Below are 19454 nucleotides of genomic sequence, written 5' to 3' on the forward strand. Positions count from 1 at the left end.
GTGGCTCCTCCCTCCTCCCTCCTACATTAGAGCTTTGGGACGGCCGTCAATATGGCGGCGCAGAAACAACTTCCGGTTCAAGCGAGGAAACGAGAATTAAGAGACTTGAGAAGCACCCTTTGACTCCGTGGTGGCATCAGCATCTCAACAGCCGACAGGAACAGACTCAACAAGAAGGCAGCAGTGTGCTGGTCTCTCTCTCTCGCACATGATTCAAGAACAGAAACAGACATTTATTTATTACAGTTTTAATGAAACACCCTGAGACAGAAGCTGAAGGTCGGGGGGGCGAGCAGCTGGAGAGTGTGTGTGTCTACAGGTGTGTGTGTCTACAGGTGTTTGTTCGCTGCTCCTGATCCTACACATTCGATGATGAACGTCTCGTTGCTGCTCAGTTCGTCCTCAGACTTTGTTATTGTGAATTTTGCCTGCAAATAGAAACAAACATTAACATCTACACAATACAACAGTACACACACACACACGTGTGTGTATTAGTGTATCTCTCGAGGACCCTCGGAGTGTCTCCTACCTGAGTCAGCTGCTCTGCGACGTGAATGGCGGTCTGTGTGTGCAGCGTCACGGGGCCGGTTCGAATCCGAGACGTTCCCTTCGCCAACGCCATGAAGATGATGAGCTGAGGAGGAAGAGGAGGGTTAGAGGACTTTGTATGAAACCGTACATCAGAGGGTCAGAGGTCAGCAGGTGTGTCTCACCTGGTCCTGCAGGAACTCGTCCACACAGCCGTTGTGTCTGATGTTTCTCAGCAACATCTCAGCAGCTTCAATGCCAATTTTATCTACATACACACCTGACACACACACACACGTCAGTCTACAGACCAGACTTCATGTACTAATGAAGACGTTTAAAGAGTTTCAGGTGACGTCCTCACCTTTCTTCCCCAGAGCTGAACCTGCAAACACACAACCTGTCGACGACTCGGCGATTATTCTGAGACAGACGGGAGAAGAACCAATCAGAGAGCTGTGAGGATGTGTTCACTGCACGTGGGAAAAACTAGGATTAAACATCCAGTTCTAACTCATACAGGCTCCGCCCTCTACGGGCCGGTCACGGACGTAGTCATCATGACGCCGCTCTTTGGTTTGTGACGTTTTGAAGCCTCCGGGTCGGCGATTTTGCAGTCGCCAATTTTTTTTTATTTTTTTAAATCAACCTGTGAACCATTGAATGCGTTGTAACTCTGTCATGTTGTTCATTCTGTAGACATGACATCTATCACACTTCATCCTGATAGAGGATGATGATGATGAAGAGGGTCCTCCGTTGTCTCTACGGTCTCTCCCCGTTAAAGGCTTTCTTGGGGAGTTGTTCCTGTTCTGATGGGACAGAGGATGTAACATGTAAAGCCCTCTGAGGCACATCAATAACGTGTGATTTTGGGCTATACAAAATAAATTAAATTCAACAGGAAGTGACCATGTCTAGACTGAGGAGGAGTGACGTAGAGACGCCTTATACGTCTCTGGTAGTGAGTGACCTGTCAATCAGCGTGTAGCCCCGCCCTAAAGCATCCCCTGCTTTATGGTCTGTGTGACTCTAAATGGACCATAATGTACTAAATGAACATCATGCTGTATTGAAGAAGACTTGAAACTAGAGATTGAGACATAAACTCATGTTTACAATGTTTACTGAGGGAATAAATCAAGAGAGAAGTAGAGTCATTTTCTATAGACTTCTATACAACCAGAGGAGTCGCCCCCTGGTGGACACTAGAGAGAATGCAGGAGGTTTCTGTGTTCTAGAGACAAGAGGACTGGACTGTCTGTGGACCATCACCCACCGTTACCTGTTACTGGGTTCACAGGCTGATGAACAGGGTTTTGCAAACGTTCAGTTGGAGAATGCTTGTTCGTGATTAGAGAAAACGACCCACAGAGCCCAGCAGAGGGCTCCGCCTGTGCTCATATAACCAGGGTTACGATATCGTAACCTTCGTCACTGTTTTCACTTATAACCAGCGGCGATGTCATCAGGTGGGCAGGGCTTACATGATGCCGTTGCCGTTCCCACAGGCCTTCTCCTTCTCCTGCAGTGCCGGGATGTTGATGTACAGCTCTTTGATCTCCTTCCTGATGGTCCGAACAGCAGCCGACGACATGTCTTTAGCCAACTGAAGACACGAGAACCACCATCAGTACCATCAGTACGACATCACTTCCTGTCTGTGCAACGGTGGTAACTTTACTTTGTAGGGCAGGACTCCAGCGACAAACGCGCGGCCATAGATCTTGGTGATGTTTCCTCTCTCCGTCATGATGACCGGCTGAAGCTCTTTGACCGGGTTCACCGTCACCATCACCTCCCCCCCACCTTTAGGGTAGTACCCTCTGAAACACACACACACGGTGTGTCACACGCACACACGGTGTCACTCACTCACTCACACACACACAGTGTCACTCACTCACACACACGGTGTCACACGCACACACGGTGTCACTCACACACACACACTGTCACTCACTCACACAGTGTCACTCACTCACACACACGGTGTCACACACACACACAGTGTCACTCACACACACAGTGTCTCTCACACACACAGTGTCACACACACAGTGTCAAACACACACGGTGTCACTCACACACACGGTGTCTCACACACACACACACACACACGGTGTCACACACTCACACACACGGTGTCACACACTCATACACACGGTGTCACACACTCGGTGTCACTCACACACGGTGTCACTCACACACAGTGTCACACACACGGTGCCACACACACGGTGCCACACACACGGTGCCACACACACGGTGCCACACACACACGGTGCCACTCACACACACGGTGTCACTCACACACACACACGGTGTCTCACACACACACACACACACACGGTGTCACTCACACACACACACGGTGTCTCACACACACACACACACACACGGTGTCACACACACACACGGTGTCACACACACACACGGTGTCACACACCCACACACGGTGTCACACACTCACACACGGTGTCACACACTCACACACACACGGTGTCACACACTCACGGTGTCACACACTCACACACACACGGTGTCTCACACACACACACACACACACGGTGTCACACACCCACACACGGTGTCACACACTCACACACGGTGTCACACACTCGCACACACACGGTGTCACACACTCACGGTGTCACACACTCACAGTGTCACACACTCACAGTGTCACACACTCACACACACACACGGTGTCACACACTCGCACACACACGGTGTCACACACTCACACACGGTGTCACACACTCGCACACACACGGTGTCACACACACACACACACTCACGGTGTCACACACTCACGGTGTCACACACTCACACACACGGTGTCACTCACACGGTGTCACTCACACACACGGTGTCACTCACACGGTGTCTCACACACGGTGTCACACACACGGTGTCACACACACACACAAACGGTGTCACTTACACACACACGGTGTCACTCACACACACACGGTGTCACACACACGGTGTCACACACACACGGCGTCACACACACACACACGGCGTCTCACACACACACACGGTGTCACACACTCACACACACGGTGTCACATACTCACACACACGGTGTCACACACTCACACACACGGTGTCACACACTCACACACACGGTGTCACACACTCACACACACGGTGTCACTCACACGGTGTCTCACACACGGTGTCACACACACACACACACGGTGTCACACACACACACACACACACACACGGTGTCACACACACACACACACACGGTGTCACACACTCACAGTGTCACACACACTACTGTTTGTGTTGATCAGACAGGAAACAGGAAACTGACCTCATTCTGATGTCACAGTCAAAATGGACTCCAAACTTCTCCACGATTGGTTTAAACACCTGAAGAAGAAACAAACAGTTTAACGAGCCTCGATCGTACACAGTGAGTACACATGTACATGTGTACAGTGCATGTGTACAGTGCATGTGTACAGTGAGTGCATGAGTACAGTACATGTACCTTCACAGTGTAGTCGATCTGAGGAGCCATCTCTGCGTTGGTTCCTCCCTTTAGACAAAGCTGAGAGGACGAATCAGAGAACAGAGCACAAGGGAGAGAGACCTGCAGCAGCAGACACACACTCCTGACAGACAGACAGAGAGACAGACAGACAGACAGGCAGAGAGAGACATTACATCACGATTACCTTTAAAAGAAGAAATCAATAAAAACAATATATATTATTGAACTTGTGACAACGAGTCAATAAAACAGGAAATGAGATTTTGTGATGTGGATAGAAACAAAGAATGAGAGACAGAGAGAGACAGATAGAGACAGACTCACCCTGCTGTCTGTGTGTCGGCCGTATGGTTCCCAGACTGGATCTTTCCTGGAGTCAGACTGATGTCTGTGGAGCCGATGGAGGCTCCCTGAAGACTACCAGAACACAGATCTGAGACCAGCTGCAGACCACTCAGGTGCTGTGGTCTACACACACACACACACACAAAGTTATTTTCACTGGTCGGCCTTAAAAAGAAAAACTCTCTCTCTGTGGACTCTACCCGTCTCTCTCTCTCTGTGGACTCTACCCGTCTCTCTCTCTCTGTGGACTCTACCCGTCTCTCTCTCTGTGTGGACTCTACCCGTCTCTCTCTCTCTGTGGACTCTACCCGTCTCTCTCTCTCTGTGGACTCTACCCGTCTCTCTCTCTCTGTGGACTCTACCCGTCTCTCTCTCTCTGAGGACTCTACCCGTCTCTCTCTCTCTGTGAGGACTCTACCCGTCTCTCTCTCTCTCTCTCTCTCTGTGGACTCTACCCGTCTCTCTCTCTCTGTGGACTCTACCCGTCTCTCTCTCTCTGTGGACTCTACCCGTCTCTCTCTCTGTGTGGACTCTACCCGTCTCTCTCTCTCTGTGGACTCTACCCGTCTCTCTCTCTCTGAGGACTCTACCCGTCTCTCTCTCTTTGAGGACTCTACCCGTCTCTCTCTTTGAGGACTCTACCCGTCTCTCTCTCTGTGGACTCTACCCGTCTCTCTCTCTCTGTGGACTCTACCCGTCTCTCTCTCTTTGAGGACTCTACCCGTCTCTCTCTTTGAGGACTCTACCCGTCTCTCTCTCTTTGAGGACTCTACCCATCTCTCTCTCTCTCTGTGGACTCTACCCGTCTCTCTCTCTTTGAGGACTCTACCCGTCTCTCTCTCTTTGAGGACTCTACCCGTCTCTCTCTCTTTGAGGACTCTACCCGTCTCTCTCTTTGAGGACTCTACCCGTCTCTCTCTTTGAGGACTCTACCCGTCTCTCTCTTTGAGGACTCTACCCGTCTCTCTCTTTGAGGACTCTACCCGTCTCTCTCTTTGAGGACTCTACCCGTCTCTCTCTTTGAGGACTCTACCCGTCTCTCTCTTTGAGGACTCTACCCGTCTCTCTCTCTTTGAGGACTCTACCCATCTCTCTCTCTCTGAGGACTCTACCCGTCTCTCTCTCTTTGAGGACTCTACCCGTCTCTCTCTCTTTGAGGACTCTACCCGTCTCTCTCTCTTTGAGGACTCTACCCGTCTCTCTCTCTCTGAGGACTCTACCCGTCTCTCTCTCTTTGAGGACTCTACCCGTCTCTCTCTCTTTGAGGACTCTACCCGTCTCTCTCTCTCTGAGGACTCTACCCGTCTCTCTCTCTTTGAGGACTCTACCCGTCTCTCTCTCTCTGAGGACTCTACCCGTCTCTCTCTCTTTGAGGACTCTACCCGTCTCTCTCTCTCTCTGAGGACTCTACCCGTCTCTCTCTCTCTCTCTGAGGACTCTACCCGTCTCTCTCTCTTTGAGGACTCGGTCTATCTTAACCGACTCCACTTCAATGAATAGGCTAACGTTAGCCTAGCTAGCTGCTAACGTTAGCCTGCCAGCCCGTTGTTAGCTGCTAACTCACCTGAGCCCCGGAGTGCTCCTTCCCGCACGGACCTTGGTGATGTTGATGGCGGAGCCGGTGATGCAGCTGAGGGCCGCGGACACTCTCAGGATCTGTCCGCCCTGAGGAGAACCGACACCGGGGGAACAGATCAGATGACCAGCCGATAGCATGTTAGCATGTATTAGCACAATAGCATGTTAGCAGCGCGTTAATTAACGGTACTCACTCCCTCCATCACGCTGCCGTCGATCTCTACAGAACCGGAGTCCATCTTCCTCCGAACCAACACACTCTCACTTTGTTAAACACGAACCTTTTGGTTCCGATGAACAGAAAATAACCTGTTTCTTCTTCTTCTTCTTCTTCTTCTTCTTTCTTCTTCTTCTGGAACTTCTCTCTGTCAAGTTAGACCGTAGAGTTAGACGGAACTACTGCAAACCACTTCCTGTGGCTTTCAAACTAAAATATGTTTATTGAGTCGTAGTTGTTTAATTAACGTCATATGCGAAACAATTACAGAGAAGAAGAAGACTCCCTCCAACAATGCTTAATTACTTAATATACTTCATCATTACAGTATTTAAGTATGTTACACAAACAAGAGCATGAATTTTGTTGGGTTTCTTTGACGGAAAAGCATTTCCGGTATTTCTCCTGTTTAACATGAGTTGTATTGTCTCATCATATATTACATAATATTTAATAACCTTTGAACAAACCACCACTTTTAAATTCAGATATATCAATATTCATATTTATATTGTAGTTTTCTTACATTTTAAATGTATGTTTCATTTAATTTTCTCTTACTATATTTATGTTTATGTCTTCTCTGTGTAAACGTACTTAATAGAAACGAAACCATCCAAACAGCAATCAAAGACACAGTTCACTGGTTATTTGACATAACATATGATAAAATAAATAATTGTACTTTTCGAATATTTTTTGGACCACAGATGAAGTTATCAAAATAAAACTATTGTTTAATTAAAATATCTGTATCTGTAGTTCTCCTCCTGACCGCTGGTTGGCAGCGTCACGTCGCTGCTGCGTCCGGTCTGCTTGGAGCTGAAAAGGCAACAAGAACGCTGTGCGGTGATTGGCTCCTGAGAGGGGCGTGCAACAGGGACGTAACACTGTGATCGAGTAAAGATGGCGGCGGTGACCAGAGGCTCCTTCACAGTGTTCAGACGGCTGGTGAGACAAACGAAACGTTTTATAAATATTTTCTCTTCGTTTTCTCGTCTGTTTGTTTCTGCTGCTAATGCGGACCGAGTGGCGTCATCACTCCGTCACCATGTCAGCCTGTTAGCTTAGCATGTTAGCTGCTGTCACTGCTACTGGCATGCTAATTGTGATGCTAATAATGCTAACATAATGAAATAAAAACAAAAACACAACAGCCGCCGCTCAGTGTTATCAGATAACTGCTAACATGCTAACATGTGTGTTTACCAGGCAGCCTCAGTTAGCCTCAGTTAGCTTTAGCTAGCGTCCGGGAGTTGAACCAGCGGCAGGGTCACAGAGAGATGGAGTCCGGAGGCTAACGGCTAACAGGAAGCTAGAACTAATACACACTGTGACCTACCTGAAGTAAAAGTCTATAAATGTAGTTAAAGTGAAAGTATTGATTGATCAGTAAAATGATCTAAAGGAAATCAAATATTGTCATTATTATTTAATGATGTCATATAATCTTTCTAGAGCTCGTGAAGTTAAACAACGAATAATTCATCTTTAATATTTTATATTAATGTGAAAACATCTCCTTCAAACTACCTGTCTGTCTCTCTGTGAGGACTCTACCTGTCTGTCTGTCTCTCTGTGAGGACTCTACCTGCCAGGCGATCTTTGTACCTGTCTGTCTCTCATCCTGTCAGCTGACTCATCAGTACCGTAGTCGATGTTTCCGGCTGCAGAACTTCAGGTCCGACCGAACCGTTCAGCTTCTGAGCTTCAGATGTGAAACAAACCTCCAGATGTTCAGCAGAAGGACCCTGCACTCCTCCACCGGTAGGTCCAGACCAGCAGGACCCAAAGTCCTGACCCAAAACATCGGTCTGGTTCTTGGGAACTTTATAACCAGTGAACCACTCAGAGTTCAGATATGGTCAATCCAGTTTCAGGAATTCAGGAAGTTGCTTGGTGTTGGTGTTTGGTGATGGAGTTCTTCCTGGTTTACTTCAGAGAATCCAGATCAACAGGTTTCATTACACAGATCCAGACTGAGATAAGGGTTTAAACAATCAGGTCAGTCTGTCTGAAGACGTGGCGTCGTCGATGGCGTCGTCAACGGTGTCGGTGTCGTCGATGGTGTCGTCAGCAGCGGTGTCGTCGATGGTGTCGTCGACGGTGTCTGTGTCGTCGATGGTGTCGTCGATGGTGTCGTCGATGGTGTCGTCGATGGTGTCGTCGATGGTGTCGTCGATGGTGTCGTCGACGGTGTCGTCGATGGTGTCGGCGGCGGTGTCGGTGTCGACGGTGTCTGTGTCGTCGGTGGTGTCGTCGACGGTGTCGATGGTGTCGTCGTCGGTGGTGTCGTCGATGGTGTCGTCAGCGGCGGTGTCGTCGATGATGTCGTCGTCGATGGTGTCGTCAGCGGCGGTGTCGTCGATGGTGTCGATGATGTCGTCGATGGTGTCGTCGACGACTGTGTCGGCGGCGGCGTCATTGATGATGTCATTGTGTTTTCTCCTGCAGTGAGTCGAGGACCGATCGTCTCGTTCAAACTGTCCGACATCGGAGAGGGAATCATGGAGGTGACGGTGAAGGAGTGGTGAGTACTCAGACCGCGTGAGAACTGAGACCAAGAGACTACTGAGATCACATGAGTTCTGTGTGACCACGTGAGTACTGAGACCACCTTGTCCCTTTAATGAATGTGTCTCTCAGGTACGTGAAGGAGGGGGACAAGGTGTCTCAGTTCGACAGTATCTGTGAGGTCCAGAGCGACAAGGCGTCCGTCACCATCACCAGCCGCTATGACGGAGTCATCAAAAAACTCTACTACGACGTGGACGGCACCGCTTTAGTGGGAAAACCACTGGTGGACATCGAGACCGAGTCCAGTTCAGGTGAGGCATGACACCTGATGTTAGTCTGGAACCAGGCCTTGAGTGTCTCCAGTTTTTCTGGTTCAGACTAAAACTTTGTTGTTGATCAGAGGTGATCCAGGAGGAGGACGTGGTGGAGACGCCCGCCATGGCTCGAGAAGAACACACCCACCAGGAGATAAAAGGTCACAAGACTCAGGCCACGCCTGCCGTCAGGCGCCTCGCCATGGAGAACAACGTGAGTCTGTCCAGTCTGTCCCCAGTCTGTCTGTTTCCGGACCGTCCAGTGTTCCCAGGTTGTCCCCAGGGTTTCCTTGTTACTATTTGAACTGGTCTGACTCTCAGATTAAGCTCAGTGAGGTGGTGGGGACGGGAAGAGACGGACGGATCCTGAAGGAGGACATCCTGAACTTCCTGGCGAAGCAGACCGGCGCCATCATACCTCCGACCCTGTTCCAGGAGATCCGGACTCCGGCTCAGCCTGCTGCTGCTGCTAAGCCTGTGAGCACTACGGCAGCCATCAAACCTCCACCCACCACACCCAAACCCGTCTTCACCGGGAAGGACGTCACCGAGCCCCTCAAAGGTCGGAGTCGGTTGATACCAACATGTCACTGGTGTCATCCTGTTTCTACGTGGTCTTCAGTCTCTCAGGGACCCAGTGATGGTCTTCTGTAGATCCAGGATCACTGAGACACTGGACCAGGTGAACTGGTCTCTCGGGTCTAAAGGTGCTCGTGTCCTCCAGGTTTCCACAGAGCGATGGTGAAGACGATGACGGCGGCGCTGAAGATCCCTCACTTCGGTTACTGCGATGAAGTGGACTTGAGCCGCCTGGTGTCTCTGAGAGCTGAACTCAGACCCATCGCTGAAGGCCGGGGGGTCAAACTGAGCTACATGCCCTTCTTCATCAAGGTAACGCCCACGTCACTGCTCATTGGTTAAACACTTCGTGCTGATGGTAACGCTGCGCTCTCATTGGTTCAGGCTGCCTCCCTCGGCCTCCTCCACTTTCCCATCCTCAACTCCTCATTGGACGAAGGCTGCCAGAACATCACGTACAAGGTGGAGACACGCGTTTGTATTAATATCAGCTTCTTATGTTTATTATATTCTATATCTTTGAATTATGTTTTGTAGAGTCAGACTGGGTTTTACATATCTGATCTTATTCTCCTAAGAACCACGACACAACCGCACACTAGAACCACGGCCGTGCACTAGAACCACGACCGCGCACTAGAACCACGACCGCGCACTAGAACCACGACCGCGCACTAGAACCACGACCGCGCACTAGAACCACGACCGCGCACTAGAACCACGACCGCGCACTAGAACCACGACCGCGCACTAGAACCACGACCGCGCACTAGAACCACGACCGCGCACTAGAACCACGACCGCGCACTAGAACCACGACCGCGCACTAGAACCACGACCGCGCACTAGAACCACGACCGCGCACTAGAACCACGACCGCGCACTAGAACCACGACCGCGCACTAGATCCACGACACGACCGCGCACTAGAACCACGACCGCGCACTAGAACCACGACCACGACACAACCGCGCACTAGAACCACGACACGACCGCGCACTAGAACCACGACACGACCGCGCACTAGAACCACGACACGACCGCGCACTAGAACCACGACACGACCGCGCACTAGAACCACGACACGACCGCGCACTAGAACCACGACACGACCGCGCACTAGAACCACGACACGACCGCGCACTAGATCCACGACACGACCGCGCACTAGAACCACGACTGCGCACTAGAACCACGACCGCGTACTAGAACCACGACCGCGCACTAGAACCACGACCGCGTACTAGAACCACGACCGCGCACTAGAACCACGACCGCGCACTAGAACCACGACCGCGCACTAGAACCACGACCGCGCACTAGAACCACGACCGCGCACTAGAACCACGACACAACCGCGCACTAGAACCACGACACAACCGCGCACTAGAACCACGACACAACCGCGCACTAGAACCACGACCGCACACTAGATCCACGACACGACCGCGCACTAGAACCACGACCGCGCACTAGAACCACGACCGCGCACTAGAACCACGGCCGCGCACTAGAACCACGACACAACCGCGCACTAGAACCACGACACAACCGCGCACTAGAACCACGACACAACCGCGCACTAGAACCACGACCGCGCACTAGAACCGCGACACAACCGCGCACTAGAACCACAGCCGCGCACTAGAACCACGACACAACCGCGCACTAGAACCACGACCGCGCACTAGAACCACGACACAACCGCGCACTAAAACCACGACCGCGCACTAGATCCACGACACAACCGCACACTAGAACCACGACCGCGCACTAGAACCACGACCGCGCACTAGAACCACGACCGCGCACTAGAACCACGACCGCGCACTAGAACCACGACCGCGCACTAGAACCACGACCGCGCACTAGAACCACGACCGCGCACTAGAACCACGACCGCGCACTAGAACCACGACACAACCGCGCACTAGAACCACGACACAACCGCGCACTAGAACCACGACCGCGCACTAGAACCACGACACAACCACACACTAGAACCACGACCGCACACTAGAACCACGACCGCACACTAGAACCACGACCGCACACTAGAACCACGACCGCACACTAGAACCACGACACAACCGCACACTAGAACCACGACCGCACACTAGAACCACGACCGCACACTAGAACCACGACACAATCTCACACTAGCACCACGACCGCACACTAGAACCACGACACAACCACACACTAGCACCACGATCGCGCACTAGAACCACGACACAACCGCACACTAGAACCACGACCGCACATTAGAACCACGACACAACCGCGCACTAGAACCACGACACAACCGCGCACTAGATCCACGACACGACCGCGCACTAGAACCACGACCGCGCACTAGAACCACGACCACGACACAACCGCGCACTAGAACCACGACACGACCGCGCACTAGAACCACGACACGACCGCGCACTAGAACCACGACACGACCGCGCACTAGATCCACGACACGACCGCGCACTAGAACCACGACTGCGCACTAGAACCACGACCGCGCACTAGAACCACGACCGCGCACTAGAACCACGACCGCGCACTAGAACCACGACCGCGCACTAGAACCAAGACACAACCGCGCACTAGAACCACGACACAACCGCGCACTAGAACCACGACCGCACACTAGATCCACGACACGACCGCGCACTAGAACCACGACCGCGCACTAGAACCACGACCGCGCACTAGAACCACGGCCGCGCACTAGAACCACGACACAACCGCGCACTAGAACCACGACACAACCGCGCACTAGAACCACGACACAACCGCGCACTAGAACCACGACCGCGCACTAGAACCACGACACAACCGCGCACTAGAACCACAGCCGCGCACTAGAACCACGACACAACCGCGCACTAGAACCACGACCGCGCACTAGAACCACGACACAACCGCGCACTAAAACCACGACCGCGCACTAGATCCACGACACAACCGCACACTAGAACCACGACCGCGCACTAGAACCACGACCGCGCACTAGAACCACGACCGCGCACTAGAACCACGACCGCGCACTAGAACCACGACCGCGCACTAGAACCACGACCGCGCACTAGAACCACGACCGCGCACTAGAACCACGACCGCGCACTAGAACCACGACCGCGCACTAGAACCACGACACAACCGCGCACTAGAACCACGACCGCACACTAGAACCACGACCGCACACTAGAACCACGACCGCACACTAGAACCACGACCGCACACTAGAACCACGACCGCACACTAGAACCACGACCGCACACTAGAACCACGACCGCACACTAGAACCACGACACAACCGCACACTAGAACCACGACCGCACACTAGAACCACGACCGCACACTAGAACCACGACACAATCTCACACTAGCACCACGACCGCACACTAGAACCACGACACAACCACGCACTAGAACCACGATCGCGCACTAGAACCACGACACAACCGCACACTAGAACCACGACCGCACATTAGAACCACGACACAACCGCGCACTAGAACCACGACACAACCGCGCACTAGAACCACGACGCGCACTAGAACCACGACGCGCACTAGAACCACGACACAACCGCACACTAGAACCACGACGCGCACTAGAACCACGACCACGCACTAGAACCAGGACAGCACACTAGAACCTCTACCGCGCACTAGAACCACAACACAACTGCACACTAGAACCACGACCGCGCACTAGAACCACTACCGCGCACTAGAACCACGACCGTGCACTAGAACCACGACACAACCGCGCACTAGAACCACGACACAACCGCACACTAGAACCACGACACAACCGCACACTAGAACCACGACCGCACACTAGAACCACGACCGCACACTAGAACCACGACCGCGCACTAGAACCACGACACAACCGCGCACTAGAACCACGACGCGCACTAGAACCACGACGCGCACTAGAACCACGACGCGCACTAGAACCACGACGCGCACTAGAACCACGACACAACCGCGCACTAGAACCACGACACAACCGCACACTAGAACCACGACGCGCACTAGAACCACGACCGCGCACGAGAACCACAACACGGCCGCGCACTAGAACCACGACCGCGCACTAGAACCACTACCGCGCACTAGAACCACTACCGCGCACTAGAACCACGACCGCGCACTAGAACCACGACCGCGCACTAGAACCACGACACAACCGCGCACTAGAACCACGACACAACCGCACACTAGAACCACGACCGCGCACTAGAACCACGACACAACCGCACACTAGAACCACGACCGCACACTAGAACCACGACACAACCACACACTAGAACCACGACCGCACACTAAAACCACGGCCGCACACTAGAACCACGACACAATCGCACACTAGCACCACGACCGCACACTAGAACCACGACACAACCGCGCACTAGAACCACAACCGCGCACTCGAACCACGGCCGCGCACTAGAACCACGGCCGCGCACTAGAACCACGACACAACCGCACACTAGAACCACGGCCGCACACTAGAACCATGACACAACCGCGCACTAGAACCACGACACAACCGCGCACTAGAACCACGACGCGCACTAGAACCACGACGCGCACTAGAACCACGACACACACTAGAACCACGACACAACCGCACACTAGAACCACGACGCGCACTAGAACCACGACCGCGCACGAGAACCACAACACGGCCGCGCACGAGAACCACGACCGCGCACTAGAACCACGACCGCGCACTAGAACCAGGACAGCACACTAGAACCTCTACCGCGCACTAGAACCACAACACAACTGCACACTAGAACCACGACCGCGCACTAGAACCACTACCGCGCACTAGAACCACGACTGTGCACTAGAACCACGACCGCGCACTAGAACCACGACCGCGCACTAGAACCACGACACAACCGCACACTAGAACCACGACCGCACACTAGAACCACGACACAACCACACACTAGAACCACGACCGCACACTAGAACCACGACCGCACACTAGAACCACGACACATCCGCACACTAGAACCACGACACAACCGCACACTAAAACCACGACCGCACACTAGAACCACGACACAATCGCACACTAGCACCACGACCACAGTCGGTCAAAGTTTGAAACCCGGCTCCATGTGATTCTGTCTTGAAGGCGTCTCATAACATCGGCCTGGCGATGGACACCATTCAGGGTCTGCTGGTTCCCAACATGAAGAACGTTCAGCTGCTCAGTGTGTTCGACATCGCTCAGGAGTTAAACCGTCTGCAGACGCTCGGAACTGCAGGGCAGCTGGGAACCAACGAGCTGAGTGGAGGAACCTTCACCCTGTCCAACATCGGATCAGTGAGTTCTACAACCACACCAGGACTTCAATGTTGTACTAGAACCAGAATCACACACCAGAACCTCAGCGACGCACAAAAACCTCAACCACACACTAGAACCTGAACTGGCTTCACACCTTCCTGACTTGGATGTGTTTGTTTTTGGTTTGAATCAGATCGGAGGGACGTACGCCAAACCGGTCATCCTTCCTCCTGAAGTCGCCATCGGAGCTCTGGGAAAAATCCAGGTTGGTTCCGAACAACATGAATCCTCATCAGGGTTGTTATGATGGTAACAGTGATCATATGTGAATATTTATCAGTCATTATATATACTGAGTTATATAACTCAGCATATGAACTATAACTTCTATAAGTAGGATATTAGAGTTATATAACTCAGTATATGAACTATAACTTGTATAAGTAGGATATTAGAGTTATATAACTCAGTATATGAACTATAACTTGTATAAGTATGATATTAGAGTTATATAACTCAGTATATGAACTATAACTTATATAAGTATGATATTATAGTTATATAACTCAGTGTATGAACTATAACTAGTATAAGTAGGATATTAGAGTTATATAACTCAGTATATGAACTATAACTTATATAAGTAGGATATTAGAGTTATATAACTCAGTATATGAACTATAACTTATATAAGTAGGATATTAGAGTTATATAACTCAGTATATGAACTATAACTTGTATAAGTAGGATATTAGAGTTATATAACTCAGTATATGAACTATAACTTGTATAAGTAGGATATTAGAGTTATATAACTCAGTATATGAACTATAACTTGTATAAGTAGGATATTAGAGTTATATAACTCAGTATATGAACTATAACTTGTATAAGTAGGATATTAGAGTTATATAACTCAGTATATGAACTATAACTTGTATAAGTAGGATATTAGAGTTATATAACTCAGTATATGAACTATAACTTGTATAAGTATGATATTAGAGTTATATAACTCAGTATATGAACTATAACTTGTATAAGTATGATATTAGAGTTATATAACTCAGCATATGAACTATAACTTGTATAAGTATGATATTAGAGTTATATAACTCAGCATATGAACTATAACTTGTATAAGTATGATATTAGAGTTATATAACTCAGTATATGAACTATACCTTGTATAAGTATGATATTAGAGTTATATAACTCAGTATATGAACTATAACTTGTATAAGTATGATATTAGAGTTATATAACTCAGTATATGAACTATAACTTATATAAGTATGATATTAGAGTTATATAACTCAGCATATGAACTATAACTTGTATAAGTATGATATTAGTTATATAACTCAGCATATGAACTATAACTTGTATAAGTAGGATATTAGAGTTATATAACTCAGTGTATGAACTATAACTTGTATAAGTAGGATATTAGAGTTATATAACTCAGTATATGAACTATAACTTGTATAAGTAGGATATTAGAGTTATATAACTCAGTGTATGAACTATAACTTGTATAAGTAGGATATTAGAGTTATATAACTCAGCATATGAACTATAACTTGTATAAGTAGGATATTAGAGTTATATAACTCAGTATATGAACTATAACTTGTATAAGTAGGATATTAGAGTTATATAACTCAGTGTATGAACTATAACTTGTATAAGTAGGATATTAGAGTTATATAACTCAGCATATGAACTATAACTTGTATAAGTAGGATATTAGAGTTATATAACTCAGTATATGAACTATAACTTGTATAAGTAGGATATTAGAGTTATATAACTCAGTATATGAACTATAACTTGTATAAGTAGGATATTAGAGTTATATAACTCAGTGTATGAACTATAACTTGTATAAGTAGGATATTAGAGTTATATAACTCAGCATATGAACTATAACTTGTATAAGTATGATATTAGCGTTATATAACTCAGCATATTAACTATAACTTGTATAAGTATGATATTAGAGTTATATAACTCAGTGTAACTTGTGATGCGTGGACGTGGAGGCAGAGAGACAGTGATGCGCTGCTCTCTCCTCATGCCCCGGCTGCTGTTGGCAGGTTTAACCCCGTTGTGAGGTCAGATGTCTCTCTTTGTTTTGACCAACTTCCTACCAATCACGCTGACCCGGGACCTTTGCTGACCTCACCAGAAAACAACTCAGCACCATCTAGTGGACTGAAGAAGCAATTCATTTGATTTTTCTAAAAAAAACAAAAAAAAACTTTTTTTTAAATAGTTTATATAATAAAAGATGGATACTTGGCGACCATGTTTCGATACAATATCGCCACGCAAAATATCGCGATACTATGCTGTATCGATTTTCCCCCCACCCCTATTGGTTCCTCATCTTCTTTTTATCCGTCAGGTTCTTCCTCGGTTCGACGCCGGTGGTCAGGTTGTCCGAGCTCACATCATGAACGTCAGCTGGTCGGCGGATCATCGCATCATCGACGGAGCCACCATGTGTCGGTTCTCCAACCTGTGGAGGGAGTACCTGGAGAACCCGGCCAGCATGGTGCTGGACCTCAAATAAACAGAGGAGTCTTTCCCATCAGCCCCGGGGAGACCTTCTCTTCTCCTTCGCTTCGTCTTTCTGTTCGAGGCCTTCCCGTTCACTCGCTGTCCTTTCCTTGTTTCCTTTGAGCAAGGCAGCGGGAGGAGGGGTCAGCCTGTCAATCATGTTTCCATGACAACCAGTAACACACATAGCGGCGGTTAGAGGTACTTAGTCTGTTTCTAATGTTTCAGGAAATCAATTACAAGTCATGACCAGTTCTAAATCACTAAAACCAGTTGACATGCTGGGAAGCGGAGAACCTTTAGCGTCTCACTGCTCCTGGTTGGTCCTCATTGATCCAGATCCCAGTGTTGTCCCCTAAACATTTGACTTATTCTGAAGCTGGACGTGGATCCAGGATCTGGTCTGACAGTTCGTGGCTGCAGGGATCAGTTCGTAGAGTGAAACTCTCCACGTGTTGTGTGATGTGACGTTCTCACTAGAACCGGGTTCCTGTTCCTCAAACATATGTCAGTGAATTCATTACGAAGCTAATTCTCTTCACTGTAAACTGCTGCTGAAGTTCTGTGTGTTTTAATCACATTTATCTGATCTCCTGGATCTCCTGGACCGTGGTGTCTGTATGCAAATGAGGTGGGCGGGGCCATCATAGGTCATGTGTCTGTGGGTGGAGGGTCATGTGACTAAATTATTTTATTCATCAGGACCAAATATGATTCACGTCTCTGAGGTTCTTGATAAACACGAACTCGGTCAAACTATTGATTCATGATTCTGGTTCTGATCGGTTCGTTTGACGCCTCTTCACTGGATCAGAACCAGTTTCTGTCTAAAGGGTCCGTCGGTCCTCTGCTGAGTCAATGTTCATGATATGAAACTGAAGTTCGTAAATAAGCTGAATTCTTGGTGAAGTCTGGTTCCTGGGCTGGTGTGAAAGAGGTCTATCTGTAGACCTGATCCCCAGTGTGGTCTGACCCGTCTGTTCATCTGTACTGAAGACTGTTACAGAACCTGTGACTAATCTCTGGTGTCGGTTGAATGTTTCGCTTCCTGCTTTGTTTTAAATGTAGAACTGTAATAAAAAGAAACGTAGCTTTTTGTATTTTTGGGAGCGTTTGAACCTGGTGGAATAAATAAAGTTGAAGTGCACAAACCTTAAATAGTTTTGACTTTACTTTGTTGAGTATAATTAACTTTATTAAAGAAACATTTACAACATATGTTGGTTATTTGTCACAAATTGTGCTTCAGATACTATTTTACTGAGTAGAATTCTTAAGCTTCAAAGTTCACAATATCAGTGAATATATATTGTGTTTTCATTGGAGTCTTTCATTAATAAACAGTTTATTTTATCATTTCAGAATCTGGGAGAAGCCCCCCCCCCCCCTATAAGGGAACACATGTCCATGACACTAATGCACCTGATATTGAAGTGTTAAGGAGACAGACATCAGCTCGAACATGCTGCGTTGGTAAAGTGTCAGTAAGGTTTCACGCAATCGACTCACAATGTTCTCAGCTTTGGTCACTAGAGGGCAGCAGAGGTCTCCTCACTAAACTTGGACCGTTCGTCACATATTCTCCTTCAGAGTGAAAACAAACCTTCAACTGAGGAACTGTGATACGATAGGACCACAGCATGACTGCAAAGTAGTCACCTGCAAGATGTCCTGATCAAAGCCGAGGTCAGAACACTGTTGACCTCAGAAGCTGAAGATCACAGGACTTTAAAAAGCACCAAACTTAATTACAGTGGACAATCACGGATTATGAGACAATCGGATCCTAAAATGTTTCGTGTAAAAATGAAGCTCAACACCTATAAATTGAGTCTCAATGTTCATGATATGAAACTGAAGTTCGTAAATAAACTGAATTCTTGGTGAAGTCTGGTTCCTGGGCTGGTGTGAAAGAGGTCTATCTGTAGACCTGATCCCCATTGTGGTCTGACCCGTCTGTACTGAAGTGTCCAGGGAGTTC

The 19454-nt window shown here is 48.9% G+C and overlaps 2 protein-coding genes across 5 annotated transcripts; one reads left to right on the forward strand and one right to left on the reverse strand.

Moving 5' to 3' along the window:
• Positions 1–232: 232 nt before the first annotated feature.
• Positions 233–6351, reverse strand: rtca (RNA 3'-terminal phosphate cyclase). Its single transcript, XM_079267353.1, has 11 exons — positions 6160–6351; positions 5952–6052; positions 4367–4510; positions 4040–4163; positions 3860–3918; positions 2216–2357; positions 2019–2140; positions 896–954; positions 717–811; positions 533–637; positions 233–428 (listed from the first exon to the last, which is right to left on the reverse strand). The coding sequence occupies exons 1-11, from the start codon at positions 6202–6204 to the stop codon at positions 330–332; spliced, it is 1095 nt and encodes a 364-aa protein (XP_079123479.1). The 5' UTR covers positions 6205–6351; the 3' UTR covers positions 233–329.
• Positions 6352–7042: 691 nt separating this feature from the next.
• dbt (dihydrolipoamide branched chain transacylase E2) lies at positions 7043–18625 on the forward strand (the record flags this gene model as incomplete). Of its 4 annotated transcripts, none has more annotated exons than XM_079267885.1 (11): positions 7043–7133; positions 7817–7949; positions 8637–8712; positions 8829–9010; positions 9100–9227; positions 9335–9575; positions 9738–9904; positions 9977–10054; positions 14753–14944; positions 15102–15173; positions 17319–18625. In XM_079267885.1, the coding sequence occupies 11 exons, from the start codon at positions 7089–7091 to the stop codon at positions 17484–17486; spliced, it is 1482 nt and encodes a 493-aa protein (XP_079124011.1). In that variant the 3' UTR covers positions 17487–18625. The 4 variants fall into 4 exon arrangements, with proteins under 4 accessions (XP_079124011.1, XP_079124009.1, XP_079124012.1 ...); XM_079267883.1 differs by having other exon boundaries at positions 7060–7133; positions 7766–7949; XM_079267884.1 differs by having other exon boundaries at positions 7089–7133; positions 7781–7949.
• Between the last annotated feature and the right edge of the window lie 829 nt (positions 18626–19454).

The sequence above is a fragment of the Melanostigma gelatinosum genome (assembly GCF_949748355.1).
Source record: "Melanostigma gelatinosum genome assembly, chromosome: 4".
NCBI lineage: Eukaryota > Metazoa > Chordata > Actinopteri > Perciformes > Zoarcidae > Melanostigma > Melanostigma gelatinosum.